This window comes from Aspergillus sydowii (genome assembly GCF_001890705.1).
Source record: "Aspergillus sydowii CBS 593.65 unplaced genomic scaffold ASPSYscaffold_3, whole genome shotgun sequence".
In the NCBI taxonomy this organism is placed as follows: Eukaryota; Fungi; Ascomycota; class Eurotiomycetes; order Eurotiales; family Aspergillaceae; genus Aspergillus; species Aspergillus sydowii.
Genome location: NW_024467861.1, coordinates 3524816 through 3552774, shown reverse-complemented (window position 1 = coordinate 3552774; position 27959 = coordinate 3524816). Strand labels below are relative to the sequence as shown.

The window sequence follows — 27959 nt, the reverse complement described above, 5'->3', positions numbered from 1 at the left end:
CATGATGGTCCAGTAATTTCAACCCAAACGGCGTCAGCTTAGAAAGCAATACTGAAGCTCGCCTTGAATATGAAGACCGAGAAAAGGCCGATAAAACGGAGCAGCAAATGAGATGTAAGACAACAGCGGAAGGGAGCAAGTAGCGGATCAACACTCGATATAACTGCGCCATACGCGATAACGCCTCCAGTCCAGTGCATAATGAAAATGACGGCCCCGAGAATAGCGCAGATCAAACCGGAGAACTCCTCAGTATGTATCACAACGGGGCCAGTAAGCGGATTTGAAATATGGTTCATCACGGGTCAATAGGGACACCAGGAAAGCGTCAACAGGCGCCCAACCAACACTGTACCAAAAACAGGACCGAAAACTCCGAATCATGCTTTGGGGGAGGCCCGAAAATAACAAAGAAGGGTATTTACAACTGTGAACGACGAGAGCACATATAAAATTGCCTGAGACATTTAGGTGTCACATGTCCCAGACTTTAAGCCATTCGCATCGCAAAGAATGGTATGGGAGAAGGATAACGCGAGATATGCATGCAGCAGTAGTAATCTTGGAGCAAAACAGGGCATACAAACCCAGTGTCATATAGTTGTTGAACAGATGATAGCGATAAAAAAAGAGTCCACCGACAAGGTGGGAGATGGGAGTTAGACGAGAAGCGGTAACCTTTAGGCTCGGCATATTGACGGCAAATGTAAATATTTGAGAAGGCGAGTCCTTTCATTTGTGATAACCAAGGACTAGCCTAGGAAACCTGTGCTGGGGCCTGTGGTTTTCCGGTAGGATGTCCCTGCGAAGGGTTGAACCTAGCCACGTCGTTTTGCAAGTTGCGACGTTGAGCTTGTCCACGCCCCCCGCGATACGAGCCTCTTCCCCTGGGTTGATAATGTCCACCGTTATGGTGGTGATGATTGCGACGGTCACCGGTGTTCATGTTTGTTGTTGTGATGGCTCCTTGGGTTTGTGGGTGGGGATTCGAGATTGGCCGGGGAATTGTGTCCGGAGACTCATATACATAAAGCTTTTTGTCGATATTCTGTGGGATTGGCTGTATTTCAGTCCCCAACTCTTGCTCAATTTTATATAGGTTGAAACGATCATCCCAGTTGATAAGGTTGATTGCCAAACCCAAATGTCCAAACCGCCCGGAGCGGCCAATCCGGTGGAGATAGGTTTCGGCGTTTTTAGGAAAATCAAAATTGATGACCACATTGACAGCCTGAATGTCAATTCCACGTGTCAATAAATCAGAGCATACTAAATTGCGGCAGACACCATTTCTGAAATCGTGAAAAACTCGATTCCGATGTTGCTGGAGCATGCGAGCATGTGAATAGAAGCATGAATAGCCCAATTCAGTTATTTTCTTTGCGAGGAGTTCCACTCTGTTAGTCGAATTGCAGAAGATGATGGACTGGTTGATCTGCAGTTTAGAAAAAAGCGTATTGAGACAATGGACCTTCTGCTTCTCTTCCACAAATGCATAGTATTGAGTGATACCGCGAAGCGTGAGCTCGTCCATCAAGTTGATCTCATAAGGATTGCGCATGTGCCTATCCTGTTTTTAATGTTAGATAGGAAAATTATTATACAAGAAGAGTCTTCTAACTCACTTTGAAAGACTTGACAATCATTGGAAATGTGGCACTGAAAAGCATAACTTGCCGGTCTTTGGGGTGAAATGAGAGGAGCTGCTCAATCACAGGTGTAAATTCAGGAGAAAGCAATTTGTCTGCCTCATCCATAACGAAGGTAGGGCATTCAGACAAGTCCGCGACTCCCTTGCTTGCAAGATCGAGCACTCTTCCTGGCGTTCCCACGAGAATGTGGACGGCATCGTTTAATCTGATGATATCATCCATCAAACCAGTACCTCCAGTAGTCACCATGACATTGATTCCGAGATGTTTACCGAGTGTCTTGCACACGTGCGATGTTTGAAGTGCAAGTTCTCGTGTTGGGACAAGAATGAGAGCCTGTGTTTTCGTGCTTTTAGGATTGATGCGTTCAAGTGTAGGGATGACGAAAGCTGCGGTCTTTCCTGTCCCGTTCTTTGCCCTGGCCAGAATATCTCTCCCAGTAAGGGCTACTGGAATAGTTTCTTCTTGAATAGGCGAAGGCTTTTCGAATCCAGCCTCAAAAATGCCCATCATAAGTTCGCGTTTGATGTAAAAGTCTTCGAACTCCAGACCCTTGGTAGCGGTCACATCCTAAAATAGCAAGTCAGGACTAGCAAACTGTTAACGATTGTTTCAGATACGACGAACCTCTGTTTGTGGTCTGCCATCCTTTGCTGGTAGTTTCAGTTGGTCCTTCCATTTCGGATCTGAACTAGCATCCCTGTTTCGGTAACGAGCATTAGAAAAGGTAAGTCACTAAGAATTTAGTAAGATTCGCATACTCCAAACTTGTGGTATTCAGCTGCGTCGCGAGAGCGTCGGCCATTGTAGATTATGAGTGATGCTTTGTGCGTTCGTGTTATTGAAGTGCAGGCTCGATCCCTGCAAAGTGTAGGAGTATGGATGGCGATCCAATCGCACTAAAATTTAATAAAGCCAAGAGCAAGCCCTCAACCAGAGAAAACGAGGAGTCGCAGGAAGTGAGGCAGTGGAGAGAAGGTGTACGCTCAACACCCGATACAGTGGGTGGTGTCAATCAAGGTTGTTCTGAATATCTGATGCAAGCGTGCGCTGTATAAGGCCTCTGAGCGATTTTGGGAGATATGGGATAGGTAGTGTACGTCGTTGCGGATATCGAAGAGGGGTGTAGCGTGGTGAATGTGCTGATGGTGGTTGACGACTTGACGTTGAGTGAAGTGGGTTGTTGGTGGGAGGCGGTAAAAAATAATGGCATACTCGTCGGTGGGAGAATCATTACCTTGGCTCCGGCTGGCTTCCCCATAAGTATGTGTTGCAACCCCTTTGGCGAGCTGCCACCGCCGCCCTTCAAGCCCACCATACTACCTACTTTCATGCCGAGCCCTCAAAGACCTTAATTTTCTACATTATTATTGTAGCAATTTGAAATCCCCTACCTTAATTTTTATAGTTATTTCAAGGTTCAATTAATATTGCTACACATAAGGCGGCTGGTTCATTCAGAGTGTTGGGTGTTCTTGGAATGGATGGAAACTACACGGTTTACGCATGAGGTATTTCGTGCTGTAGCTCACAAACGGCGTTTATCGCAGTTGCCACCGAGTCAAAACTAAAAGTTAGGATGGTGGTCGGAAAACATATTGGTTAGTATTCCTCCAGAGGGTGCTGCTACTGCCGAAACGATAACCTTGCCTGCCCTCGTTCCGGTTCTGCCAACCTACAAGATAGTTAGCTGTGCTTTGATAGAACTCATTACAATACGTACTCTTTCACTCTAACATCAGGCGAAAGACTGATCTCAGCCCTTGAACCGGGTGTAATGAGTATAAATTGGCGTCCGATCGACCGTCTGGCGGCATGCATCTATGGAAGCTGGTTTAGCAAAGGGCTACCCCATTTATGTGTATTAAAGTGGTAGTACACATACGAGCATATCGATCGCCATCTTTCTGTTAATATGGTCCATGTAAACATCACTGCGACGAAGTTTTAGCGGAGACTCCAAATTGCTTTCGGGATTCCACTACTTACAATTCATCTAAACAGCGGATAGGTGATCCCATGGCCTCCCAAAGCGCTAGCAAAAGACAGACCTGCGAGAAGGATTTTTCGCCGCCGGACAATGTTCTGGCGCCACGCCCTTCGCTGCTGTCCTTGGTGATGTCGGGTTCAACCTACAAAGTAAGTATGAGTTGTGGTATGGGTTTGATATATGAGAATACCTGTAAATCTAGAACCTTATTCTCGTGGTCTGCTAGGAGCTTTCCGCGGAAACTTCTTTCACTAAGAAGATACGTAAACTGTGCCTTCGCGCGAGAAGAGATGTGTGACCTGAAGTTATGCCAGCGCTTTATACGGTGCTTGAGGGTGGACTTGAGAACCTGCGTATTTTGTTTATTAGTAACACCACCAATGCAAATGAGATTGAAAAGTGGAGTTACATCAACAAGGAGGCGGAACTCCTCCACTTGTTTTAATGCCTGCTGGTAATCTTTGTTTGTCTTCTCTGCCTCTTTGCGAATTTCATCTCGAGTGCCCCCTAACCTAAAACCATATTAATGTACGTATAAACCAGAAAAACATTCATGAACATACTCTCGGTTATATCGAGTAATATCTTGATGAAGCCTTTCTAGCTTTTCATCTAGGCTGGCAGCAGTTTCACCCTGGTCGATCTCCACTCGTTCTGAAACTAAACCAGCCTTTTCGCAGTAATCGTGCACCCTAGCCTCGGCCTCCTCCAATTTCTGTTTGAGACGGGATCTGCTTCGATGAAAATCCTCGATACGCTCGATTGCAGTGTTTTTTTCACCAATTCTCTTGCGTCGTTTGTCTGCGACCAAATGCTGCTCGCTCTCGGCAATTCGGAGCTCTTCTTTGAACCGAGAAATCTCGACATCCTTGGCCGACATTTCCTGTCTGATTTCTTTCAAATTTTGCATCATATCAGTCATAGCATTTGCACAGTCTTTGAGTGAGCCTTCATTAAGACGTCGTTCCTCTTCGGTATCCCTAAGGTTCGCCTGGAGTACCTCAAGATCACCATTTTCGCCACTCTCTTCCTGTAGCGCTTCTTCGAGCTCTTCAACACGGTCTTCTTTCCTTTGACACTCAACACGAAGTTCATTTTCCCTCCTTTCGTATCTTTCGCGCGCCTGCCTGCAGCGATTTAGGCGAGACTGCGCAGAGCGTAGTTCTTCCTCTCGGCTGCTTAGCGCCTGTCTAAGATTTGCAACTACATTGCGTTGTACTCTGTCAAGAGATACACTCGTGAGTGACATTTGATTCGGGATGGAAGACAAAACGCTTACCTGATTTGGGAGTCATGATCGGATTTCATCCTGGGGTTGCCATTGTAAACTGAAACAGGGGCCTGGCTTGGTTCACCAGACCGACTATAAGACAAATGAATACCTCGCCTTCTGTCTGTTTGGTTAATACAATAGCAGCGCTTGACATTCCTCGGTCTTTCACCGTCAAATAGCACGGAAGATGCTTCTTCGAGGTTCTCAATAAGAAGGTTTTGTTCTATCCCATGATTGATGACCATCTGTCTTCGCACAAGCTCGTTATCGATCTGGTATCTTTGCGTTAGTTTAAACATCATCTCCATGGTACGCACCTTCTCACCTGAAGGACTCGTAACACAGTATCAAATCGGAGGTCTGGTTCATGCTGCGACGTATCCAAAGGCCCACCACTGCCAATGAAAATAGGGACAGAACTAAATCTATCGTTAGCAACAAGGAACGTGTACGATGTATGTGGTAAGAGAAAACTGAGTAGACATTACCAGTTGACCCGTTGCATGATCCCAGATAGCACAGTTTGGTCTCTTTTTGAAGTAACAATAAAACTGTTCAAGGTCGCTCCAAATGAGCTCTCTAAAATTGATGACCATTCTGGTTTGAGAAGTGTCACAAAATTCCCAATCGGTCCTACAGGCCTTTCGCTGAATGCTTGCTCTTGTTGAACTGCTCTCAGAAGGGCCGACATGCCGTCCGGAAAGCCTGAGACTCTGCTTCCGCCTTCTCTGTCAAGGTTATGCAATAGGGACTCTGCTTCCTTGACATCGCGCTTGGCTTGTGCGACAGGTGGATTTGCCATCCTTTCCTGTTCTTCGGCCACTTTTATTTCATCGTATATTCGATTCCCATTCTGCTGATGTTCATCGCTCCTCGTACGAGTTTCGATGGCATCATGTTTGGCTTGCTCAAGTTCTTCCCAATTCCGGGAATAGCCACCGCCGTGGAGGTCGGCCAGGCGCTGGGTTTCTTGATCAATTTTTTGTCGTAGAACCCCAACTCTCGTTTCCGTCTCTTTCAGATGCTCTCGAATTCGGCGTTGCTCAGCCTAAATGCGGTGGTCAGGCAGGGATGAGATTGTGGGTGTAATTGATAGTACCTGGAGATCATGTCGTTCGTTCATCTTTTCGTCTAACCTGGATTGCATATCCCCCTTTTCATCTTGAGCATTGATAACTCTCATAGACGCCTCCCTAGAATATTCGGTTGCTGTTTCGTCCTCGGCCTCAGCATCACGTATTGCTGCGTCGTATCTTTCTATCCTAGCTTCAGCCTCAGCTATCTTCCTGTCTGTTCGAGACAGCTCGGTTACTAAAGCATCTCTAACCTGTATCAATTAGTTCTATAACCCAGACAGAATTGTTATGTTCCATACCCTCTCCTGTTCCTCGACCTGCGCCCATGCGTTTTGGTTTCGGAGATTCCTGACCCGGTTTCTAAGCGATTCTTGCTGGTCCGATATTTCTAATTTCTTTTGCGCTGCATCTCGACGATTTTCCAGCGAAGAAATGTCCTGTTCTTTACTTCGCAGTTTTTCCTCGATTTGGTCACCGGACTCTTCAATTAATCGGTAATCTTGGTCAAGTTGCTCCAATTGGACACCTTTCACGAAAAACTTATACTTTTCAGCGGGACTCGAGGAGCTAAGAAACTGGCGAGCCATGTCTTGCGATAGAACGTTCATCGGGTTCTCGAATTGTAACGTAAAATGATCGATGATAGCGTCGAGTTCAGCTCTCTTGGTCGAAATAATGCGCCCATTCTCTGCTTTGATCTTAAAGCTACTTGCACCACTTTTTGAAAAATGTCGTTCCACGATGATTGATTTTCCAAAGTCATCAGGCAAGTAAGCACCGTCACCTTGATTTTTGATTCGAACAACTATTGTTGCGGATCTAAGAGAGAAGTCAGAACCGATCAGTTCCACAGAAATAATCAAGACTTACTCTTTGCCTTCTTTGATGAAACTCTTGAGGCTCTGGCCACGGTTGGTAGCTGATGCTTTTCCCCCCAAACAGAGAGTTATGGCCGTGAGAACAGCACTTTTTCCACTGCCATTTTTACCCACGATGAAATTGATCAGAGGGCCCAATTCTACTTGGAAGTGATCATGACACATGAAGTTATAACATTCGACCCTTTCAAGAATTCCATGTTCTGACGGCACATTGGGTTCATCACTGGCAAATGAGTATTTTTCTTGAATAATTTGTGTCGCAAGTAACTCCAGCTCTTCTTCATCTTGATCAAGATCAGCGGTGGCCGATCTGGGTCCCTGCTCTATTTCTCCCCCGTCATCGCTAGCCCCAGAATTGTCTTTGGAGATATCGGACTGAGGCGAACCGGATACGCGGGGCCGTTTCCTCTAAGTTCAAATGTTAGTTCCATAGGTTGTAATCGGAAAATACACGCACCGATTGAGGGGACACAAAGGTATGGCCCTGTATTTCATCTTTATCGACCGAGTCAACGAGTTCTTGGGAAGCCTGTGAGCGTTTCCGATTTGGCATTTTGCATAGACGAAGATATCCTTGTAGAGTTGTAAAGTTGAAGACTGTCCATATTAAGATTGCGAAGCAGGCATTTATTTGAGGAATAACAAAAGATTCTCCTTTGCGAGATAACTATAGTATCAAGGTTTCGAATAACATCATGGCAGGGTCTGAGACGAAAGGCGTTGATGAAGAATATACTCTTGGTCTTTGTCTTTCCATTTGCTAATAATAGCCGTCCGCCGAGTCCGCCATGTCAAGTTGGCGCGTTTGCGCGTCGCGCCCCTCACGTGATCAATAACTAAATCTATTTCGATGAACTCTTTAGTCTTTCTACGAGTTAACTTGATCCTGCGTTGCACATTCAAATTTAAACCCAACAACGGCGATGAAGAATAGAACCAGGTTTTTATTTGCATTCTTAGAAACGGGTTCATCGGTGTAGGCTACTGCTATACTGCAGTTGCATACTTTTTGTTTTCGGGAAGTCCCACGAAAATTTTCCCGCAGTAATCGTCTAGGCTGTTGTGGGCTCTTCTGCAACATAATGTAGATAAGCACCAAGAAGCTTGATCCCTTCAATATAATTCCTTTTGTCGAGTTTTTCGTTGATGGAATGTGCCGCATCGGTTGAACTCCCCATAGGTAGAAGCAAGACATTCTTACCAGTGGCCTCCTCGAATGTCAAAGTGATTGGAATACTAAGGTTGGATTAGCAAATAAGCTATGGGTAGTGGTTGTCAACAATGCATACCTTCCGCCTTCTCGAGTCATATCGGGTTCAACCCCGAATACTTGCTTCACAGCTTTGCTTGCGGCCGCAAAGTTCCAATGCTTGGGGCTGGCAACCCACCATTTTCCGTCATGCTGAAGCCATACGTCCAACGTATTTTTGCTACCCAGCTTAGAGAACTCTGACTTGATATGATCAAATACAAGCTTGTTTACATCCGAACTCTCCATGTTGGGAACGGTTCGAATGGAGAACTTGCCAATTACCTTTGCTGGGATGACGGTTTTCGCTCCCGGGGCGGAGTAAGCTCCCTCGATGCCGTGAATGGACAGCGATGGATACCTCCAACGAGCCATAAGTGTCCTTTCCTTGGTTGGATGAATCCCTGTTTCGCTCCCTAAGGACTCATGAAGATTCGCCATGGTGTAACTTATGTCTGTGTATAGCGACATCTCTTCTTCTGAGACCGGCTCAACAAGATCATTGATGCCAGGAATCAGAATATCGCCTTGCGGATTCACAAGCTTAGACAGGACGTTAACAAGGTCGGTCATAGGCTCATGCGCGGAGCCTCCAAAAACGCCACTATGGAGGTCCTGAGCAGGACCCGAAACGCTGACGGAGTAATAGTTGCATCCCCTCAATCCATATGTGAGACACGGCTTCTCGGTCCCGAGCCAGTAGTTGTCTGAGATGCATACGGCATCTGCATCTTTAAAAAAGCCCTTACTTTCGGAATAAATAAACTCCTCCAGACCTTCCGAGCCGTACTCCTCCATACCTTCAAAACAGCAGAGTAGATTGACGGGGAAATCAACACCGGCCTTTTTGTGAGCTTCGATCACATTCAGCCAGCCCAAAACTGGACCTTTGTCGTCGGTACTTCCGCGGCCAAACATCCTCCCTTTGTCATCGACGGTGAGCTCAAAAGGTTCTGTAGCCCAGCCGTCTTCCTTCAATGCAGGCTGCACGTCGTAATGACCGTACACTAGAATAGTTCGCTTGTTTCGGTCATTACCATATCGAGCTAAGACTACCGGGGGAAGATCCAGATGCTCCTTTCCGGGTTGCTTGCCGAGTGGTCTTTGATGTACTTCAGCTCCCAGGGCTTTCAGCTCTGAGGCAAGGAACTCTGCCATCTTGACGAGGTAGGCGATAGTTAGTATAAGGAGCGTAAAGGAACGGAATTGATATAAAAGTACCTTGAAGACATCCTTCCTGTTTTCATCCTGCGCAGAAATGGACGGAATTGCCACAGCCTTGCGCAGACCTTTGGGCATTCATCAATACATATGATCGGAGCAAACTTCGAGTGCGGAGACTTACGGTCAATAAACGGGCCAGACAGATCATCTACCCTGCGAAAACCGGGTGTTTAGGTTAAACAGTATTCACCATCTTCGATCGAAAGATACGCACTGCTTGAAAAAAGGTTCGAGTTGAGGCGCCATTTTAAGGTCACTGATATGGCCGTAAATTGATTGGCGCGACGATAGATGGCGTATGTTCCAATTTGAAGGAGCGTTAGTCTGTGGCACCTGATATCTCCTGGCGAGGGATACTGATGATGGAAGGTATGGTTTATGTCCTATGAGTGAAGTCGTGACCTGGCGGAGGAGGGGCATTCTGTCGTGGGCTCGTGATTCCTGCACCTCTTAGTGGGTTTACCTAACGGTAACCCGAAGCTAAGCGCGCTGGATGGCGGTTGCGACTTGCGACGGAGAACCAAATTCCAATTGAGTAAATATGATTCGCTACTAGGTCTGATCCGCGAGGGAGAACAAACAAAGCAAGGTATGAGGTATACGGGAGACAGATAGAAGATAACTATGTGTACACATAATAACTAGGTAACAATTGATTATTCAATTTATCGCACTTGTCTTTAGAATACATTGCCAAACGGTCTTAGTTACTATTGTACATGATTGAGGCCCGATTATCAACGGCTCTTTTGAAAACGCCGAGTAAGACAGAGTAGCGAAGATAAAAGAGTATACATAGCGTGGAGAACACCAAAGGGAATGATCATTCGTCCCGACCCCAGGACTCTCTTCGCATTTTGCGATCCTCTCTGGCCATCCGGCGTTTCGCACCCCATCTTGACTGTACCGCTTCCAAAACCTGCTTTTGAATTTCCTTCTTCTGCGGACTTGCTTCGCATACTTGTGCAATGAATATCGGTGAGCAATCAAAGCGTTTCGCTAATTTTGCCCGACTCCAAGTCATTGGGTCGCTCAATCGAAGTTTGCGAATTTCGGTTACGTCCGACGGGCTTAAGTGATATTTCTTCTCAATAGGTGATTTGAATACAGACGGAAGCTCTTCCAAATCCTGGGAATTGGAATGGTTATCAGCCCGAAGTGTTCTTCGAGCGTCATTCGACGGGAGGAATTTCGTCGGGGTGTGATAGACAGACGGAGAGCTTGACGGAGGGTTAAAGATGATATGATCATGAGTTTTATCCGAGGACAAGCCAAAAGAAGCATCTGGTTTGACTCGTAGGCGTTGTTTTGTGCGCCTGTAGGAGGATTGGGCACGCCGCAACTCAAGGGAGGCTAGTTCGCATGAAGGCAGGAGAAATGGCAAACCCAAAATAGGTCTTCTAGATGCCATAACAAAAGCTGCCATTTTGAATATCTTGGCTAACACTGTGCGTCGTGAAATGGAGCGTGGCACGGTAACAGAGGCTAGGGAGGTTGCACACAAGCAAAGCAGATCACTTTAAACAAGCAGTTAGGACAACAATTTAGGTAATATATACCAAAACCATAGAGAAGAGAACAATGAGACTGAGTGAGATACCTACTGGAAGCACCGCTGTAGTTTACTTGAAAGATGGCGTTTGTGTGTCGAGGAGAGGACAGACTCCCGGTTTGAGAGCACGACACAGGAAGGATTCCGGGGCTGTCAACTTTTTTCCGTGTATTGTCTCGTGACAGGAATGGTTGGATTACATAATCATCAGCGATGTTATTAAGTTAACTATTAACTACGTAGTAAGTTAACTAACTATAACTAGTTAGTTACTTGATACTAAGCATTTCATGCGTGGACGTAGTACAGAGTACTTATGCGGCAACCCCACCATAGTTAACTTCTCTTGGCAGGTGTCATGTGTCCATTGGATTTCTCGACGTTCTTTTAACACACATCATCACTCGCAACTGAAGCCTGGCCGCCATGAATCCCATTTTTCCCAAGGCTTCTTCGGCAGCTTTTGATGTCCTTTTACTTTACTCGAAACTATGTTTCATCTTGTCACACTAATATAACCTACGTGCATAGCTAGTTTATTCTTTTGACCCTGTCCCCAACCACACTTATTGGATCCATCGGGTCTGGTGCTTATTATCCACGGGTTAAATCTGATACCTTGTCCTATTATACCTAAGATTTCAACACCTCTAATCTGGCTCCTGAGCGTCCGGTAGCTTCTATTTTGCTGACACGTGTGCCTCGTGCTTTTCCTCGGCCGCGAGCCATCCGCAAGATGCCGATATAGGCCGTGGATTGTTCATGACTTGTTATCAATAGGGTCCATTTTGCCTCCGCCTGCGACCTTGGCGATCGACCGACGAGTTGAATGCCAGTGTCGATTACTGTACGTGACACAACCGACGCCTACTTTATTGATTCCGGACGAGCTTTTGCATAGCTTTGAATGCTTGGTCTTTGAGTGCAACACATCGTCTTACCAATCCGTATATTGGAATTGCAGGATTTCAGTAGCGGACGGTGTCATGGGAATCGAAAATAACCCAACAGCCATGCAATCGATATCTGGTGATGCTCACATTAAGAACAAATCTGAGCCGGCAAAGCCGAAGCGGGTTTTGAGCCCAAGTAATTGCAATTGCGAGAAGGAAGCTGATGATGCCCAAGACCAGGGCTCTGCTCTGGGCATGATTTACGATTCAAATCCAGCAATAACTGCCTGCGCTGTTCGTCCGAGACCGTTAACACTTTCGCCAGGCGCTAGTTCCCACTCGTTTTCACGAGGAAGGGCCGCCCAAAGGTCTCCATCATCGCCAGAACGCTTCGTCCAACGGTCTCCTTTTCAGGCCAACTCGCCTGGATCCTTGATTTTCGAACGCAATGTGCAAGAAGATATTTTGTTACCTCAGTCGTCGTCAATTCCTTCACACATCCGGACAGAGAACTATATTCCTCCGGTATTGGAGGCATCTTCCGAAGCAATTACCGACAAGGGACTCGACCCAGACTCCGTTGAAATTGTTACCCAGAATATATATCTCCCCACCGCGAATAGCGTTCCCGCAGAGCAGCTGTTACGAGAGCCATCACCTGACACTACCGCGACAGATACCGGTGATACCGAAGAGCTTCACTCAACCAGACAGAGTCTGGACGCAACCGACATTCGGCGTCTAAGTTTCATCTCATTTGCTGATGTTGTAAATGCTGAAAATGCGGAAACAGGGGAGTGCCCCCCTGGCAGCGACTCTCTTCAAAGGGGAGCAGGTAGTCCAAATCCATCGGCTACAGTATTTCGCAACATGTCTCCATCACCGTTGTACTCGCCAGTTTCTTCGCATGGGTTTGGAACTTCTCCACCGACGAGCATTTCAGCATCATTCAAGGGCCTAGAGCTCTCTCCGAACAGGGTTGCGCAGGATACTGACAGTCCACATCTTGCTATTCAGAGACCACTATCCCCTAGTTTCAGTGGCGACTTGAACATTGAAACTATGGGTCAGGCTTTGAGGCGATCGGGCAGCGGTGATCTAAGCGCCTTCCTGACATCGGGGAACGATGGTTGAGCCTATGGAACCTACGCCATGATCGAAGCATACTGCTCGTGTTTCCATGCAATACTTCATGCCTGTTTGTGTAATTCCGTGGGATTTTTTATCACTTCACACCGCTTGTCCTGATTTACTGTGTCCCTAGTTACGGCTAATAACTGCAATTCTGGCAAACGGTGCGGTCCCTACTAGTTGACTGTTATCCTGACGCAAACCATTGACCTGGAAAGAATATGTAGAACCGGGGTAGTCAAATTAACCATAGTAGTTCAAGTATTGCTCATGGACCCTTTAGGTTTGACCGGCTATTTATTAGATGTATTAACAGCCGCATTCAGTGCCTGTTGCACTTTCGCCCGAAGAAGTGGTGTATCTTCTAAACCAACGCTTACTCTCACCAGGTCAAATTCTACACCAAACGAACCTGCCTGTGCACAAGTTAGAGATGTTGGAACACCATTATAATGGGAAAAATAAGATATTAAATACATACCCACTCAAGTTCACCGTAGTGAGCGAGTAATGTGTATGGGCAACTAAGGCAGGCGATTAGCGGTCCGTCCAAATTCAACAATTTATAATTGAGGTGGCTCACCTCAAAGTAAAGTTAGTCCCAAGGCTAGGGCCCTTGAAAACTTCTAGGTCGTCAAAAAATGCAATCGCCTCTGCTGTTGAGTGGAAAGTGACCGAGAAAAGACCCCCATAGCCGCCGTTAGGAGTGCGGAATGCCTCATACAAAGGCAATGAAGGATTGTATTTAGGATAGTACACATTTTTGACTGAACTGCAGTTAGAGCTAAAAGGTCTATTAACGAGTAGAGGGGGGCTCACCAAGTGGGGATTCTTTGAGCATTGCTGTGATCTCCTCTGTTGTATGGTTGATCTTTTCGATGCGGGAGACGAAGTCACGGCTGTTTCTTTCGAGGAACACGGCATCCTCTACCCACAGATTGTCCTCATACTCCTGGCTGAATGTATTTTTTAATGACTGATAGTACCGTCCGTGGGGGTTCAGCACTGCACTTCCCCCCATGACGTTGCTGTCTCCGCTGAAAATTTTGGTCAGACTACTGACCACAATATCTGCATGAGAGAGCACATTAATATTGAGAAAATTTCCCACTGTTTCGTCAACGACCACGGCAAAATCATATGCGTCGGCGAGAATTCGAATCCGCCTGAGATCAGGAGCCTTGAGAAGGGGGTTACCCGGAAATTCGGTGAAGAGAGCCAGGAATCTCTCCCCGCCGACTAACCGAGACTCCAAATCATCTAGGTCCTCAGAAGAGCCGTGTCCATAAAAGACACAGCCAGGGCCCCATTTCTCAAGGATTTTCAATGTATCAATGTAGGGGAATCCAAAACAGATACTTTTCATAGAACCCTTAGCTTTGAGCAACAATCGATGTGAATTAAAGATTGAACTCATGCCAGTCGGGAAAAGAAAAACATCTGACTCTAAGAGCCCTGTTACTCTCCCTTGTTCTGACACTTTCTCCAACGCCTCGCTCAGCTCAACATCTGCGGTTAAGACCCCTGCTATGCGCCTCCGTACAGCAATTTTTGCTTGATTGGCCAGTGAAGTACTTAAATTCCGCCCAAACCGCTCTTCGATGAACTGGACTGATTCGCGTCCTTCTAAGGGCTCGTTGGCTGAAGCTACACCATGTGGTGCAACTTTGCCCATCCCATTTATTGAACCCCGTCCCTGATATCTCCGAGGGCCTTTGGAAATCCTTTGCGACGCCGAATCTGCTGTATCCCCTTTTTTCTCCACAAGAAGACCATCTTTCAAAGCACCCAGGCAGAACTCTCCTCGTCGGCTTGAAACGCCATCGCCAGAGTGCTGCCACACTTGTTTTGCAATATTTGCATATTCTTTTGGGTATATCACACATGAAAGGAGCGATTTAATGGCAGTAAGTTCACTTTCCAGACGCTGAGTAGGAGCCAAGTCCATGACACGGATTTTATTTGCTTCTTCAGCTGATATCCTCGACGAAATGAACGATTGACACATTCGTGCGGTTCTCGGTGAAGGGAATACAGTCGCTGTCTCTATATCCGGGTCCGCGAAGCGAGATATGATTTCTCCAACGAGTTCCTGAATGATCGGGTGGACGAAGAATCGGGGATAACCGCATCTCATCGTATTTACCAGTTCCCCTTCCTCATATGCCACGTTTGACTCCCACGTGGGGAGTGATGCGCTGACAGCCTAGATATTGTCAGGAGCGAGAATTTAAGACCAAAGTTGTACCAAAGCATTGGCACATGGCTACTATTCGTGAGATGTACGCGGGGTACGCGGGTCTATACATACATGGTCCGTGTTGGGAGGCACTGGACCTCCGGTTTCCTGAAGCATGTTACTGAAGGAAAATGTTAATGCCGAAAGCTGAATGAGTACATGCAGAATTAAAAACAGAATATGAGAATTGTTGAGTAACAACAGAAGTTCACACAAGAAATTAGCAAGCGGTCCGGCCAGCGATTTCGGCGACGATCTGGAGTAACTCCAACCAATGATGTTTTGCGGACACTTTGCAGAGACGGCGGAACCGGGTTAGGTAGAATTTGGAAGAGGAGCTTTGATGATTCATTCATACACACTACTGATTTGTTATCACGTAGTAGTTTATCCGAGAAGTAAAACCACGTAAACCTATTCTGGAGTAATTACAATTCAATTTTCGATGACTTATTGAGAACGAGAGCAAGTTGCGCATTTAACATGCACCATTACACTAGTAGTTTGTAGTACGTATTCCTTCTGTCTTGGACAGATGCTGCTTTTCCGGAACTGGTCATGTGATTCGTGCACGTGATTTATCGGAGGTCGGAGTTTAGATTACCGCCCAAGAAAAAATGTTTGGGAGGCTTTTTGTCGCTGAACAGACGCCTGTTGGACCTTCAATTGTTCGAATCTTACAGACCATCATTCTCAGGATGTCGGGCTATACAGGGAAGCGAAGAAAGCTGAGCCCATGTCCTGATAGTGTTTCGTACACCCAAAACTCTACACATTCATATGGTACCCTCGGCGCAGACCGGCCACTCAAAATGAATGGATTAAACGGCTCCAAACCGGCCGATACTGCAAAGCCAACCGGGCACATGGGAAACGCTGGCTCTGCAGAAATAGCCGTTGCTAGTGGACAGTACAAATCTAGTTTCTTCAAACTACAACTAGACGAATTGATTACAGAGTCAAGGCCACTTTACGACAAACAACTCGCGACGATCAATGACACCCTTCATGAGCTAAAGGATCTGATCGAGAACCTGCCTGAACAACCGGCCAAACAGGCATTAGAAGCTGAGAAGGACTTACGCCAGTCGCATGGTGTTGCTGTTCCGTACCCCGAACCACGCCCCGGGAAGGATACCAAATACTCGGTTATGTTTGCTCGACCTGCGAACGTCAACGTGGTTGGAAGCTTTGCGCTTAGAACGGGCTCAAAAACGGTAGCACCATATGTTGTCGATGTGTCTGTGACAATGCCAAGCTCAATTTTCCGGGAAAAAGACTACACCAATTATCGATATTTTCATAAACGAGCGTACTATGTGGCTTGTATTGCCGCTGGAATCAAAAACCAAAAAAGTATAGGCCTGGATTTGAAATTCGAACTTCAGGATGGGGACCCTCTTCGCCCTACTATTATATTACAGTCCCCACATTCCTCGAGATCTGGAAAAGGAGGTTCAAAGTTCCAGATTCGCATCATCACAGCAGTTGAAAGCACATTATTTCCTATCAGACGCACCCTTCCAATGAAAAACAGCATACGAGGAGGCTCAGAAGGAGAGGAAAAGAATCAGGAACCTACTCCCTTGTATAACTCATGCCTTCGTTCGGAAGCCACTGTTGCCGACTATCACAAGCTTCTGTCTTCAGCTGTCTTCAGCTGTGGATCATTCAGAGATGCATGCGTTCTGGGCCGTATATGGCTCAGGCAACGCGGATATGGGTCATCATTTCGCAGTGGCGGGTTTGGGGGGTTTGAGTTTTCGATACTCATGGCACTTTTGCTCGAAGGTGGGGGTCCAAATGGGAAACCGGTCCTCCTGAAGTCATACAGTAGTTATCAACTATTCAAAGCAACTATACAGTTTCTTGCTGGAAAGGATTTAACAGATCCTGTATTGTTTGCTGTTTCAGATGTTTCCTTTCCAAGCGGAGCTCCTACGGTTTATGACGACAAGAGAGGCTTGAACATTCTCTACAAGATGACGCCCTGGTCGTACTCGTTACTTCGTCGCGAAGCAGGGATAACACTTAGAATGTTGAACGAGTCTCGGGATGACCATTTCGAAAAGGTTTTCATTTTCAAAATTGATGAACCATTGCTTCGATTTGACCGAATTATCACACTATCGGTCACAGAAACTGGTGATGCACTTGCTACATTCAACAAAGAGCGCGCAATTTACCAATTGCTCCTGAATGCGCTTGGGGACAGGGTCGATCTTATTCACGTTTCCAGCCCATCGAGTAGCCCTTGGTCTGTGGAAATGAAAGGTCTGCGAAAATCAGGGAAGCGCAGCCTTCTGGTGGGCTTGCTTATGAATTCTGAGAATGCTACACGTTTGGTCGACCACGGTCCATCTGCAGAAGAGAAGGAAGCAGCTACATCATTCAGGGAATTCTGGGGTGAAAAGGCTGAACTCAGACGTTTCAAAGATGGCAGGATTCGCGAAAGTTTGGTATGGTCCGAAGATTCGTCCTCTTCGATAGTGCATCAAATCCTGCTCCATGTTTTGGACCGTCACCTTCATTATTCTGAAGACGATATAAGCTATTTCGGTGACGAATTTGATAAACAACTGCGGAACAACGGCGATGGAATACTCTTGTATTCTGGCTCTGCATTCCAACTGATAAACAACGCTTTCAACACCCTAGAAAAGTCGATCCAAAGCATGGAAGGTGTTCCTTTGACTGTTAGGCATTTGGCACCAGCTAGTTCGTTGCTTCGATTCACGGCCCTTCGTGTAGCGCGAAACTGTGATGCCAATCCTGTTGACGTTGTGCTTCAGTTCGAGAGCTCCGCACGATGGCCAGATGATCTTGTGGCTGTCCAGATGACAAAGGTCGCTTTCCTTGTGAAAATAGGGGATACCTTGACCGAGCTTCATGACTTCTCATCGGCCCAAGTGGGGTTGGAAAATGAACAAAGCAAAATACTTAATAACACATTTCTGGACATTACTCACGTGTCTGGAGTCGTGTTTCGCCTTCGAATTCATCATGACCGTGAGCAAACATTACTTGAACGCAAAATCAAAGAACAAGGTGCGGGTACGCAAACAAAACAAGAAGTTTCGTATGCACTTTCTGCATACAAGAGGTTCTTCATTCACTGCCCGCGCCTCTCGCAAGCGATCAAAACGCTATGCACCCGTCTCCCACTTCTGTCCCCTACCATACGCCTGGTAAAATATTGGTTCAGCTGCCATCTTTTCGACGCGCACGTCAATGAGGAGCTAATCGAGCTACTCGTGGTGCGGACTTTCACTCAGCCACAGCCTTGGGAGACACCCTCGAGTGTGATGGCTGGCTTTTTAAGAACGTTACATTCCATTTCACGATGGGACTGGCAGCAGGAGCCGATAATCGTTGATCTTGGCGGTGAACTGGACCAATCAGCAACCGAAACAATTCGAACGCGGTTTGCCGCATGGCGCAGTATTGATCCGGCGATGAATAGCGTATCTATGTTTATTGGTTCTGATATTGACCCTGAAGGTGTAACATGGACGCAGTACGAAATGCCCCCAAAGGTGGTTGCTGCGCGAATTTGCACCCTCGCAAAGGCTGTCATGAAACTTGTACGGGAAAACGGGGCTGGACTTGATATATCACAGCTTTTCGTTCCCGCTCTTGAGCCTTACGATTTTGTTATCCATCTAGACTCGAAGCTGTTGCATGGCCGTTCAGCCTCGGTAGCAAAATTCAAAAACCTCAGCGCATCGAGGGATCCAGCTCGACCTGGCAAACAAGATATTATCAAAGCATTAGTTCGTGACTTCCAGGCTTGCTTCAGCTCCAGTATCCTTTTTCTCCCTGGCAATGAGCAATCTGATGTCATTGCTGGACTTTGGAACCCGCAGACCTCAAAATCGAAATGCTGGAGTTTGGGTCTCGCATACTCGACATTGCCGGAAGGGACGAGCGGCTCCGGACTAGATGCCACTCTTTCGATAAACCGCAACGCTATTCTAAATGAGATCTCTAGACTAGGGTTGGGTATGATTACTCGGATCGACATTCTTGAAAAGTGAAGTTTTCTATATATGCAAATAATCGTGCATTGATTGCATGTGTGATATACCTTGAAGCGCCGTTGCAATGCTATATACAGGACTCCAAACAAGACATTACTGGAAACGAATGAAGACAAAATCGAAGATAAAAAGTACACATAATCAATTCAAACGAAGACGCCTATCCGGGCCGGCAGCATCCATCAGCCGGTTAGTAGCTTCTCATTCCTTTCCATTGACGGCTGAGCAGAAAATGAACAGAATTTGTCCTTGATCGCTACAACCTCGTAAGTACCTTCGTCAGAAGTCTTGATGATTTTCTTATTCTCGTAAGAGATGTCATGCTTGATGTCAAGTATTTCAGCCTTCTTGCCTTTCCGGGTGTTTGTGCTTCGAATATATCTAGATAAACTTGTGTTAGGTCGATTTAAAACTGTGAAAACGGAGATAGAAAAGGTAGCATACGTGAATTCGAATGGTGGCGTTCCCCAAAACTCGAACTCGAGCTCTGCTTCGCCACCTTCATGGATGTCTACGATAGAGACTTGACCGTTGCTGATTCTAACACTAGGCATCTGGTGGACGGTCTTCACTATGTCTTTGTGGGCCTTGCATTTCCCACTTGCGCCATCACTAACGGCGGTGATCGTAAAGATGCCGGGTTTCTCCGCAATGCGGCGGAAATGGTTGGATTGAGAAGACGCCTTTCTGGCAACGCCATTGAAAGTGTAGAAAACCTCAAACGGAGCATGTCCTGAGAGCGAGAACGAGAGGCGTTCGCCTACACAGTAATCCGATTTTGATTCAAGTGGGATTATCGTAGGTACGTCCGAAACAGCCACTCTCACCGAAGACAGGTCTGTGTGGTAGGACTTTTCGCACCCTCGTGCATCCCGAACTTTATGGATGCTAACGACGTGCTGCCCTAGGTCAAGGTGGCGTCTTGGAATTGGAAGACTGTGCCGATTAGATTTAATGTTTGGAATGGACACTATTTCTGGCTTCGCTTTCGCATAGTGTTTGATGGAGATTTCGAGGGAGAATGGCGGCACGCCTCCCATAGTGAGAGGTATTAGTTCCTCACCACTGTCGTCTTCCTTGCAGAAGCCGTAAATGCGGCCGGGGGCATCAAAACGTGCGGACGGAAGGGGGTTAACTCGCTGTCTGACAGCGACTTGATTGCTTCCGGGCTGGGTGTTGTAAAGGTTATCACCCACTTCTTTGAATCGGTATATGTAATCACCTGGCTCGGATGTTTCTAGCTCCATGGAAAGAGCATGCAGAGCTGTTTTGAGATTTCGTACTCGAACGGTAGTAGAACCACGAGACGATTTCCTTTGCTGCTCGCACTGGATTGCAAAAGGAGGATTGCCTGATAGCCGAAGTTCGAGACTATCACCTTGTCCTTGACAAATATCATTCTTTGCAACTAGACCATCTGGCCCCACTGGCGTATCATCTATAGCAGTGATCTGGGGTCTGGGAATCCAAAAGATTTCAAAGACCTTCGCGACCTCATCCACGGAGCCTGGGCATGAGGCATCTGTCACTCCCATGAGCTCGTACCGCCCTTCTTGACTAACGGTCAAGAAACTATTTTCCTGCCAGAGAGTCTTCGTGGCCATTGAAGCACCTGTATCCAGATTTCTGTACTGCAGAGTCCAGGGACGTTCGCCGCTAAGTCTGATCGGTATATCGACTTTGGAATCTTGTAGCGCGGAGTATTTCCTGCTTTTCTCAATGTGACCGAAGGAAACGTGGGGTGGCTTAGACCGGGCATCAATTTTGAGGATTTCATTGAGATTTCGCTTGCATTTGGAGCGATCTTTTACACTCGTTAGCACGATATTATACCCACCACCGCTAACAAGCTTGTCCGTCACAATGGTGGACCTTGCAGTCTCAGATTCGAGAACATGCTTTGTCTTTTTGCCATTATGGACGAGTTCGTACTGCAGTGTCCAAGGTGCTTCTCCAAGGAAAGCAACATCCACAGAGATCGGTTCTCCAAAGCAAGCCTTGCGAACCTCCTTGGTACTAACGAAATGTGCAGAAGCGGGGGGTTTAACGTCTTGCTCCAGAACAGATACCTTATTATCCAATGGTCTGGGGGCGTAGACGCTGTCAGCGATATCCAAAAAGCGATACCGATAGTGACCTGCTTCCAAGGGCGTGAAGTCCAACTGCGAGCGTAACCCATCGATCACTTGATGTTTGGTCTCAACGCCTTTGGATGTCTCAATAGCATATCTGAGATGGAACGGCGGCGAGCCTGTTAGATCTAAATCGACGAGCAGTCCAACTGGGCTATTCGCGCATTTATCGTATATCTTCTCGGAACGGACCGACATTTCGGGTTCTGGCGGGTTACGCAAATAGCAAGACGAAGGTTCGAAGATTTCCCCCGAACAGAACTGGCTAGAAACGTGCTTCAAACTATACCATCCTGGCTCTTTGATGAGAGGTTTCTGATCGACTGTTTTGAGTGAGAGCTGGCGAACTGTACGAGCTGGATCCTCCATACTCTCCTGACTGTCGATGGTAAAGGAGTAGGTTAGAGAAAATGGTCCATCGCTCTCATATCCGTGGTCTGAATTATGAAATTTAACCGGTAGTGGGAGGTTTTCGCCACGTGCGACCTCAAGGAAGTGCTGGTCGTTGCATCCAGAAAGAGATAGTCTAGGGATTTCGTGAACAGAGAATTGATGCCACTGAGCCAAGGACTTTGCCGATTGCCGATCAGCGTCTTCTAAGACCATCGAATAATTCGCAACATTCCCAGATCCATCATGTACCTCCTCGATCATGTAGAGCCAGTCACCCCCGATATTCAAAGATTCATTTAGCGGGATTTCGATATATTGGCTTTGGGCCCACGCGATCTCCATTTCGTGAGAATCAAATAACCGACCAAGAGACCTGTGTCCCAGGAGAGGAGTGCGTAAATGATCTGGTTGAATGTTCTGAAAAGAGAAACCGCGGTCATGGTCATTCACCTGTCTGCTGTATTTTATCCTTAATGGCGGGGTACCCTCAACGGCGAGCACTAAGTTTGATAACTCGCCGCGGCATTTATGGGTGTACGAATTCTTTATTAACGCACGAGGACACGAGGTGACGATAGAATCCGAAGCTCGCACACGAACATCAAGCTTAGACTCATCCACGACTCGCTGCAGACGGTATACCCCGGTTTTACGGATTGGTAAAAGGAGATCACGGTGAAGAGAGCTTGACTGAGATTGTTTCTTGTCTGCTCTTCGCTTCAGTTGCTTCAGTTGCTTGACTGGGATTGAAATGACTTCACTGTCGCCGTTGTTGAAGTCGAGCCGTAGTAGCTCAATCAAAATAGGATCGGTTTGATTGACTCGGATGGGCAGGTCGACAGTAGTCTTTTGAGAATCTAGACAAAGGGGTACTAGCTCTGGATTCAGGACAGCAGACCTGTTTGGTTTTTTTTCCAACAAGAAATTAGCGTCCAAGGCACAGGAGCTAGCGAATGACGGAACCTACCCTTCGGGGAGGATGTTGACGATTTGCTTTCCGAGAATAAGGGAAGCATTGTTAATGATATCGCCAGGTTTGATGCTCTGCCCTGAAATCGAAAGCTCTCGATCATAAGCGAGCTTCACCATTCCAGATAACCATACTCCAATAGGAATCTGTTCAAGTTAGCCAATGTTGGCATGAATCATTCGAAAATACCGCATACCGGGATGCGAAACATCAAAAAGATGTTGAACGCAACATGAACCAAGAAGAGCGCAAGCGCCGTCGGAAAAGCCCACTCCAACCAGGGGATGCGTAATGCCTGTAGGCCGAAAAGAAACACGCCATCTATCGAAGCCCATTTCAAAAACAGCCAAGTAGAATCCAAATCATCAGAAGCCGACCAAGCCTCGTAGGCCCGCCACGCATTTAAAACGATATAGATGGCCGCCACATATAGTCGTTGTGTCGGGGGATCAACTATGCGGGATGGAATGAGCGACGAGCTCCCATCCTGACCGGCCGATGGTGCCTCTGAAAGGGCTTTTGGAGGGGGTACATTTCGTGGGATAGACCTTGAAGGTGACTGATCGTAGTTCCTTGCTCTCTGAGTTGTTCGGGGCGTTTGGGGAAACGCAGAGCGAAGCCGGGGTGTGTCGCTCATGGCATGCTGTGGTCGCGGACTTTCCACGAGCGATGATGTAGTGCTATAAATTGCGAATCTCGAGTGGTACCTGCCAATGATATGCAATATAGCTGCATAGAAAGCGTGAGTGAGTTTACGAGCAGCTCACTTTCAGGGAAGTTGGTGGGTTGAGTTAAATTTCGGTGCAGCTGGCGGTTGGTAGTTGTTGAGCCTTGAAGAAGCTTCGCAGCTCTTTGATAGCCGATAATTTTCTCCAGTCGGGTCCACGGTCCACGGTTTGACGCGCGCATTCCAAATCGGGACTAGTCTGGGGAGAGCTCGCCGCCAGCTTCAACTTTCAACACCGGCTAATCATCAAAATTCGTTGTATCTTGGACAATGAATAATTACCACCTTTTCCACACATGCGTTCCTGTCTAAAGTCGGGGAGAACTCTGGTATTTGCTTCTTCGCAACACGCCAATGTGTGAGACACCCCTCCTGGTGTACCCCGTCTTACCTTAAACCGGGGGAAGCCTATTTTAATTTTATTAATTCAGTGCATCATATTTTTTTCTCCTGAACAATCTGAAAGGTCTTGATTGGCTTTGGCAGACTTTTTTCTTTCCTTCTTTCTTTCCCCTTTAACTTATTGAGCGTCTTACCACTCATGGCGCAAACTACGAGTCAGCGTATGAAACGAAGGAGGCTGGATGATACAGCAAATAGTCTATGTGGAAGGGATGTCTCCTATGCTCCAGTCTCAGAAGAAGAAAAGAAGTCCTGGAATGGCTTCTGCGAGCTGGAATCTGAACCAGTTTGTCCATCTATGAATTCCATGACTTTCGGCCTTACTCATGTTGTAAAGGCTCTTTTCAATGTAATGCTCCGCGACTTTGGTGTCAGGGGAGTCAAAGTTCAGGAAGTTGTCTCATTAGATGATGAGCTTTTGGCCTGTCTGAAGTAAGGCCCTCTGGTCCCTGAATGGTTCCCGTATCTAATGGAATCCTGGGCAGTAAACCTGTTTACGGGTTTATATTCCTGTTCCGCTGGCGAGAGGACGATCCGAATAAGCAGGAGGCTAGTTGCCCCGAAGGGCTTTGGTTTGCAAATCAGGTTTGTTCGTCCGTGTCTTGATTCTACTGTATGGTTATTGATTCGCTCCGCAACCCCCCTGCTAGACCGCGAACAATGCATGTGCAAGCGTTGCTCTTTTGAACATCGTCAACAATATTGACGGTGTTGATCTTGGGGAGAATCTTCGAAGCTTCAAGAACTTTACAATGCCGTTTACACCCGCATTAAGGGGAGACGCAATTAACAATTTCGAATTTGTGAAGGAGGTACATAACTCTTTTGCTAGGTGCGTTAAGAGAAGTTGCCATTGTCTTTTACTCTTATTGCTGCTAAAACTACTCGCAGGAGAATGGATATACTGAATTCTGATCTACAACTCAAATACGAAGCTGAATCTAGGCGTAATAGGCCGTCTAAACGCGGCCGTGAAGAGCATGAGGCTGAGGCAAGTTTTCATTTCATTGCCTTTGTTCCTGCCTTAGGAAAGGTGTGGAAGTTTGATGGTTTGGAACGCCAACCTCAGGTTCTCGGTAAATAGTGCATACTATTTTTAACTAGTGATGATGTTACTGACGAAATACAGGAATGTTTGACCCAGACAGCGACTGGTTAGACTTAGTAAAGCCGAATATACGCGCCAGGATGGAAGGGTATGAAGAAGATCAGATCGAATTCTCAATTCTAAGCCTTGTTCGTGATCCCCTTCCTGGCCTTGTCAATGAACTGGCTGTGAATATCAAACAGCTGCAAAAGATTGAGCGAGCTATAACTTCACGCGAACGGGAAAACACCGGCGTCGGGCCGGGGGTCATGGCTGAAAATACGCTTTTAGAGCCAGACGTATCCTACGAAGTGACTGCAAAATCTATTAATGAAGCAGCCGTACCTGCGGGGAAAGAGTATTCAGAATATTCAACAGACGAACTAGAGCAACACCGCAGAGACCTGAGCAGATTGCAGATGGAGCTTCGGGCGACGATACGAGAGGAGCAGCAATTGCAGCAGGCAGATGATGATTATGCTGCGGGGAGAAGATATGACTATGGACCAGCAATAAGAACATGGCTACGCTTCTTGGCGCGCAAGCGATTCGTTGAAGACCTGATTCCAAGGTTGAAGGAATAGTGGAAACTATATTGATGCTAGTGGTGACCAGCATAGAAGATCGGAATGAATGGGCCCATGCATTAGTTAACTACGTAGTTAACTACTGTAATTAGGTATAAAAACAGCTTAGTAAAGACAATCATGCAAAGCTTGCTTTGTCCAGGGAAGAGGGCCGGGGAGACCTCGTGATGTGCCGATTGGTCGAGGGCTTCTGCGCCTTCCAACGAGCGAGCAGAGTGGTTGGAGAGGATCAATGGAATCGAAAAGTCGCAGTCAACCTCTTGTCTTCTCTGCCCCTCCTAAAGTCTCTCATACCTTCATTAATAATGACCACTTCACGTCCCCTGTGATCAGGCTCGGTGGCGTTCAAGATCACCTCCAGTGAAGAACCCTCCGGAGGGTTGACCGACCCAAGACGTCACCGCCTGCTTTCCAAACCGACCGCTTTGTCCCAACATCCCTCTCCACGTTGGGTTTCCTCCTTTTTTTTCTTGTTTCTCGCCTTTATGCTGCAGGGGACTGTTATCATTGTACTATCCTTGGCCGCTGTCCCGCCATTATATCGTCAAACTACCGCTGCGCCGCTCCTCACCCGCCGTGACTTTGTTCTATAACTTTTGCGGCGGGACGCCAAAGCTGGGTCTGTTGGACTTTTTCTCTTCCGTGCGCTTGAGCTTGCAACGTCTGCTCTACCTCTGGATTCTTTGATCCCATTTGTCGCCTACTTCCCTTAGGATTCCACAGTCGCCATGTCATCCACATCAACACCTGATGTGCCTGAGAACGCACCCGACGAATCTTCGAAGCTCAAGACATTCTTGTCTATTCTTCGAAAGTGTGTGCCCTCATGTTCCTTGCCGATTCTTTTTGCGCTAATAACATCTTGTTATTTTCTACAGATTCGTCGGCGTGAGTGATATCGCATCCGTCAGGTTTTCACTGCCCGCCCAGCTTCTAGAACCGACTCCCAACCTCGGTGCGTTGGTTGACCTCATAATAGCGAAACAAGATTTCCAGCTCTGATCACTGACTAATTCCTCCCGTTCACTAGAATACTGGAATTATTTGGATAGACCGGAGACCTTCGCAAGGTCAGCAATATCGCCTGCCTATTAATCATGCTGGCTTGTTTTCTGACTGCGAGATCTACAGCATTGGTACATCAGATGAACCCCTTGGGCGTATGCTGGAGGTTTTGAGGTTTTGGTTTACTAAAGACTTGGTTTGTGTGCCCATCAACTATAGGAAACGCGCCACTGCGCTGACTGTAACTTAGAAATACATTAAGGGGAAGCCATGTAAACCCTACAACTCCACTCTTGGTGAATTTTTCAGGGTGAGCTTGAATCCTCACATACCGCATCTATTTTTATGGCTGCTTACCTCTTTTTCGTCTCCCAGTGTAGCTGGGAAGTAAATTCTACCCTTCCCGAGTTGCAAATCCCGTCCCAAGGGACTCCAGTCAAGGCCGCGTCAACCGTGAACGATTACAACAGAAAACCAGCTAGAGTGTGTTACTTGACAGAACAAACGTCTCATCATCCGCCAGTGTCCGCATTTTACATTGACTGTCCAGAAACAGGAGTATCCGCTCGAGGGTTTGATCAGATTAGTGCCAAATTCACCGGAACCAGCATCCGCGTTGCCCCGGGACAGCACAACCTTGGCATATTCATCAATATCAGTAAAAGGGACGATGAAGAATACCAGCTGAAACACCCTGCTGCCCACCTAGGTGGCCTGCTACGTGGCGCTTTATCCATCAGTGTGGCTGACACGTGTTATATCGTCTGCCCGAAAACGAGGATTAAGGTTATTTTGCAATATTTAGAGGATGGCTGGATTAGCCGGGCTCAAAATAAGGTTGAAGGCGTTATCTTCCGATATGACCCGGACAAGGATACCATTACCAGGGTAAAGGACGTTCCGGAAGCCGATGTTCTTGCCAAAATCTCAGGGTCATGGCAGAATCAAATGTATTACACCCTGGCTGGCACAAACGAGCCCCAGCTACTAATTGACATCGCACCCCTTTTTCCTGTTGCGAAGTCTGTGCCTCCTGAAGAAAGCCAGCTTTCCAACGAGTCCCGAAAATTCTGGTCTGATGTGACTGAGGCAATACTGGACAAAAGATATAGCCAAGCCACCAAGCTCAAAGTTGAGATCGAAGACCGACAACGGCAGAAAGCCGCTGAACGACAAGAAAAGAATGAAGAATGGAAACCTCGCTTCTTCACTGGCGCCGTCACGCCTTTGGGGAGGCCAGAGTTGAGTGAGGAAGGTGCAGAGGTACTCAAGGGTCTTCGCAACCAACAATACCAGTTAGAAGAGAGCTATGTCAAGGGCGCCTAGCGTTGACTTGTAATCGAAGAAGATCTTCAATTTGCTTACATGGACCTGATTTTAGCGTACATAACAAATGCTATGTGGTGGGAAGGGAGTGGGCGTTTCTTGGACCGCTCTTCTTGCCGTTTCTCTTCAA

At 46.9% G+C, this 27959-nt stretch overlaps 10 protein-coding genes across 10 annotated transcripts in view; 4 read left to right on the top strand and 6 right to left on the bottom strand.

The window, feature by feature from the left end:
• dhh1 (DExD/H-box ATP-dependent RNA helicase DHH1) overlaps positions 1-2860 on the bottom strand; it is a 3853-nt gene extending 993 nt beyond the window's left edge. The window contains exons 1-4 of the mRNA XM_040850906.1: positions 2414-2860; positions 2280-2352; positions 1626-2222; positions 1035-1570 (exon numbers count right to left, since the gene is read on the bottom strand). Of these exons, the coding sequence (XP_040705473.1) occupies positions 1035-1570; positions 1626-2222; positions 2280-2352; positions 2414-2457 (1250 nt within the window). The 5' untranslated portion in view covers positions 2458-2860. The remainder of the gene's footprint in view (positions 1-1034; positions 1571-1625; positions 2223-2279; positions 2353-2413) is intronic.
• A 418-nt stretch (positions 2861-3278) lies between these two features.
• On the bottom strand, positions 3279-7425 carry ASPSYDRAFT_1173607 (DNA repair protein SMC6; the record flags this gene model as incomplete). The annotated part of the gene is made up of 14 exons (XM_040840283.1): positions 3279-3327; positions 3376-3473; positions 3538-3586; positions 3642-3784; positions 3833-3991; positions 4052-4154; positions 4206-4862; positions 4922-5187; positions 5241-5334; positions 5404-5963; positions 6015-6242; positions 6291-6810; positions 6862-7280; positions 7330-7425. 14 exons carry the CDS (start codon positions 7423-7425, stop codon positions 3279-3281), a joined length of 3441 nt encoding a protein of 1146 aa, XP_040705472.1.
• A 499-nt stretch (positions 7426-7924) lies between these two features.
• Positions 7925-9591, bottom strand: ASPSYDRAFT_147201 (M20 family dipeptidase; the record flags this gene model as incomplete). Its single annotated transcript, XM_040841692.1, has 5 exons — positions 7925-8108; positions 8162-9279; positions 9343-9410; positions 9467-9498; positions 9560-9591. The coding sequence occupies 5 exons, from the start codon at positions 9589-9591 to the stop codon at positions 7925-7927; spliced, it is 1434 nt and encodes a 477-aa protein (XP_040705471.1).
• Positions 9592-9979: 388 nt separating this feature from the next.
• ASPSYDRAFT_43585 (mitochondrial 54S ribosomal protein mL58) lies at positions 9980-11038 on the bottom strand. The gene is made up of 2 exons (XM_040846690.1): positions 10950-11038; positions 9980-10862 (listed from the first exon to the last, which is right to left on the bottom strand). Exon 2 carries the CDS (start codon positions 10769-10771, stop codon positions 10169-10171), a length of 603 nt encoding a protein of 200 aa, XP_040705470.1. The 5' UTR covers positions 10772-10862; positions 10950-11038; the 3' UTR covers positions 9980-10168.
• Positions 11039-11910: 872 nt separating this feature from the next.
• Positions 11911-12924, top strand: ASPSYDRAFT_88199 (uncharacterized protein; the record flags this gene model as incomplete). The annotated part of the gene is made up of 1 exon (XM_040851979.1): positions 11911-12924. One exon carries the CDS (start codon positions 11911-11913, stop codon positions 12922-12924), a length of 1014 nt encoding a protein of 337 aa, XP_040705469.1.
• A 290-nt stretch (positions 12925-13214) lies between these two features.
• On the bottom strand, positions 13215-15277 carry ASPSYDRAFT_148308 (cystathionine gamma-synthase; the record flags this gene model as incomplete). The annotated part of the gene is made up of 5 exons (XM_040841802.1): positions 13215-13337; positions 13403-13445; positions 13505-13688; positions 13741-15127; positions 15233-15277. 5 exons carry the CDS (start codon positions 15275-15277, stop codon positions 13215-13217), a joined length of 1782 nt encoding a protein of 593 aa, XP_040705468.1.
• Positions 15278-15804: 527 nt separating this feature from the next.
• Positions 15805-19467, top strand: ASPSYDRAFT_43582 (rRNA-processing protein UTP22). Its single transcript, XM_040846689.1, has one exon. The coding sequence runs from the start codon at positions 15859-15861 to the stop codon at positions 19195-19197; it is 3339 nt and encodes a 1112-aa protein (XP_040705467.1). The 5' UTR covers positions 15805-15858; the 3' UTR covers positions 19198-19467.
• ASPSYDRAFT_43581 (putative nuclear envelope pore membrane protein) lies at positions 19083-23541 on the bottom strand. The gene is made up of 3 exons (XM_040846688.1): positions 22892-23541; positions 22693-22841; positions 19083-22623 (listed from the first exon to the last, which is right to left on the bottom strand). The coding sequence occupies exons 1-3, from the start codon at positions 23330-23332 to the stop codon at positions 19383-19385; spliced, it is 3831 nt and encodes a 1276-aa protein (XP_040705466.1). The 5' UTR covers positions 23333-23541; the 3' UTR covers positions 19083-19382.
• Positions 23542-23963: 422 nt separating this feature from the next.
• Positions 23964-25495, top strand: ASPSYDRAFT_147688 (ubiquitin C-terminal hydrolase 37; the record flags this gene model as incomplete). The annotated part of the gene is made up of 6 exons (XM_040841743.1): positions 23964-24110; positions 24162-24256; positions 24310-24409; positions 24475-24656; positions 24716-24900; positions 24954-25495. The coding sequence occupies 6 exons, from the start codon at positions 23964-23966 to the stop codon at positions 25493-25495; spliced, it is 1251 nt and encodes a 416-aa protein (XP_040705465.1).
• A 731-nt stretch (positions 25496-26226) lies between these two features.
• On the top strand, positions 26227-27829 carry ASPSYDRAFT_56880 (putative oxysterol binding protein (Orp8); the record flags this gene model as incomplete). The annotated part of the gene is made up of 5 exons (XM_040849285.1): positions 26227-26312; positions 26377-26457; positions 26630-26699; positions 26754-26813; positions 26879-27829. The coding sequence occupies 5 exons, from the start codon at positions 26227-26229 to the stop codon at positions 27827-27829; spliced, it is 1248 nt and encodes a 415-aa protein (XP_040705464.1).
• Positions 27830-27959: the final 130 nt, after the last annotated feature.

Bases quoted from the DNA above. Each gene is read 5' to 3' on its own strand.
- ASPSYDRAFT_43585 (XM_040846690.1), bottom strand. From the start codon at position 10,771: ATGGCAGCTTTTGTTATGGCATCTAGAAGACCTATTTTGGGTTTGCCA.
- ASPSYDRAFT_43582 (XM_040846689.1), top strand. From the start codon at position 15,859: ATGTCGGGCTATACAGGGAAGCGAAGAAAGCTGAGCCCATGTCCTGAT.
- ASPSYDRAFT_43581 (XM_040846688.1), bottom strand. From the start codon at position 23,332: ATGAGCGACACACCCCGGCTTCGCTCTGCGTTTCCCCAAACGCCCCGA. The intron at 22,842-22,891 runs GTATGCGGTATT...TAACTTGAACAG, and splicing joins TTTTGATGTTTCGCATCCCG to ATTCCTATTGGAGTATGGTT. The intron at 22,624-22,692 runs GTAGGTTCCGTC...AAAACCAAACAG, and splicing joins GTCAACATCCTCCCCGAAGG to GTCTGCTGTCCTGAATCCAG.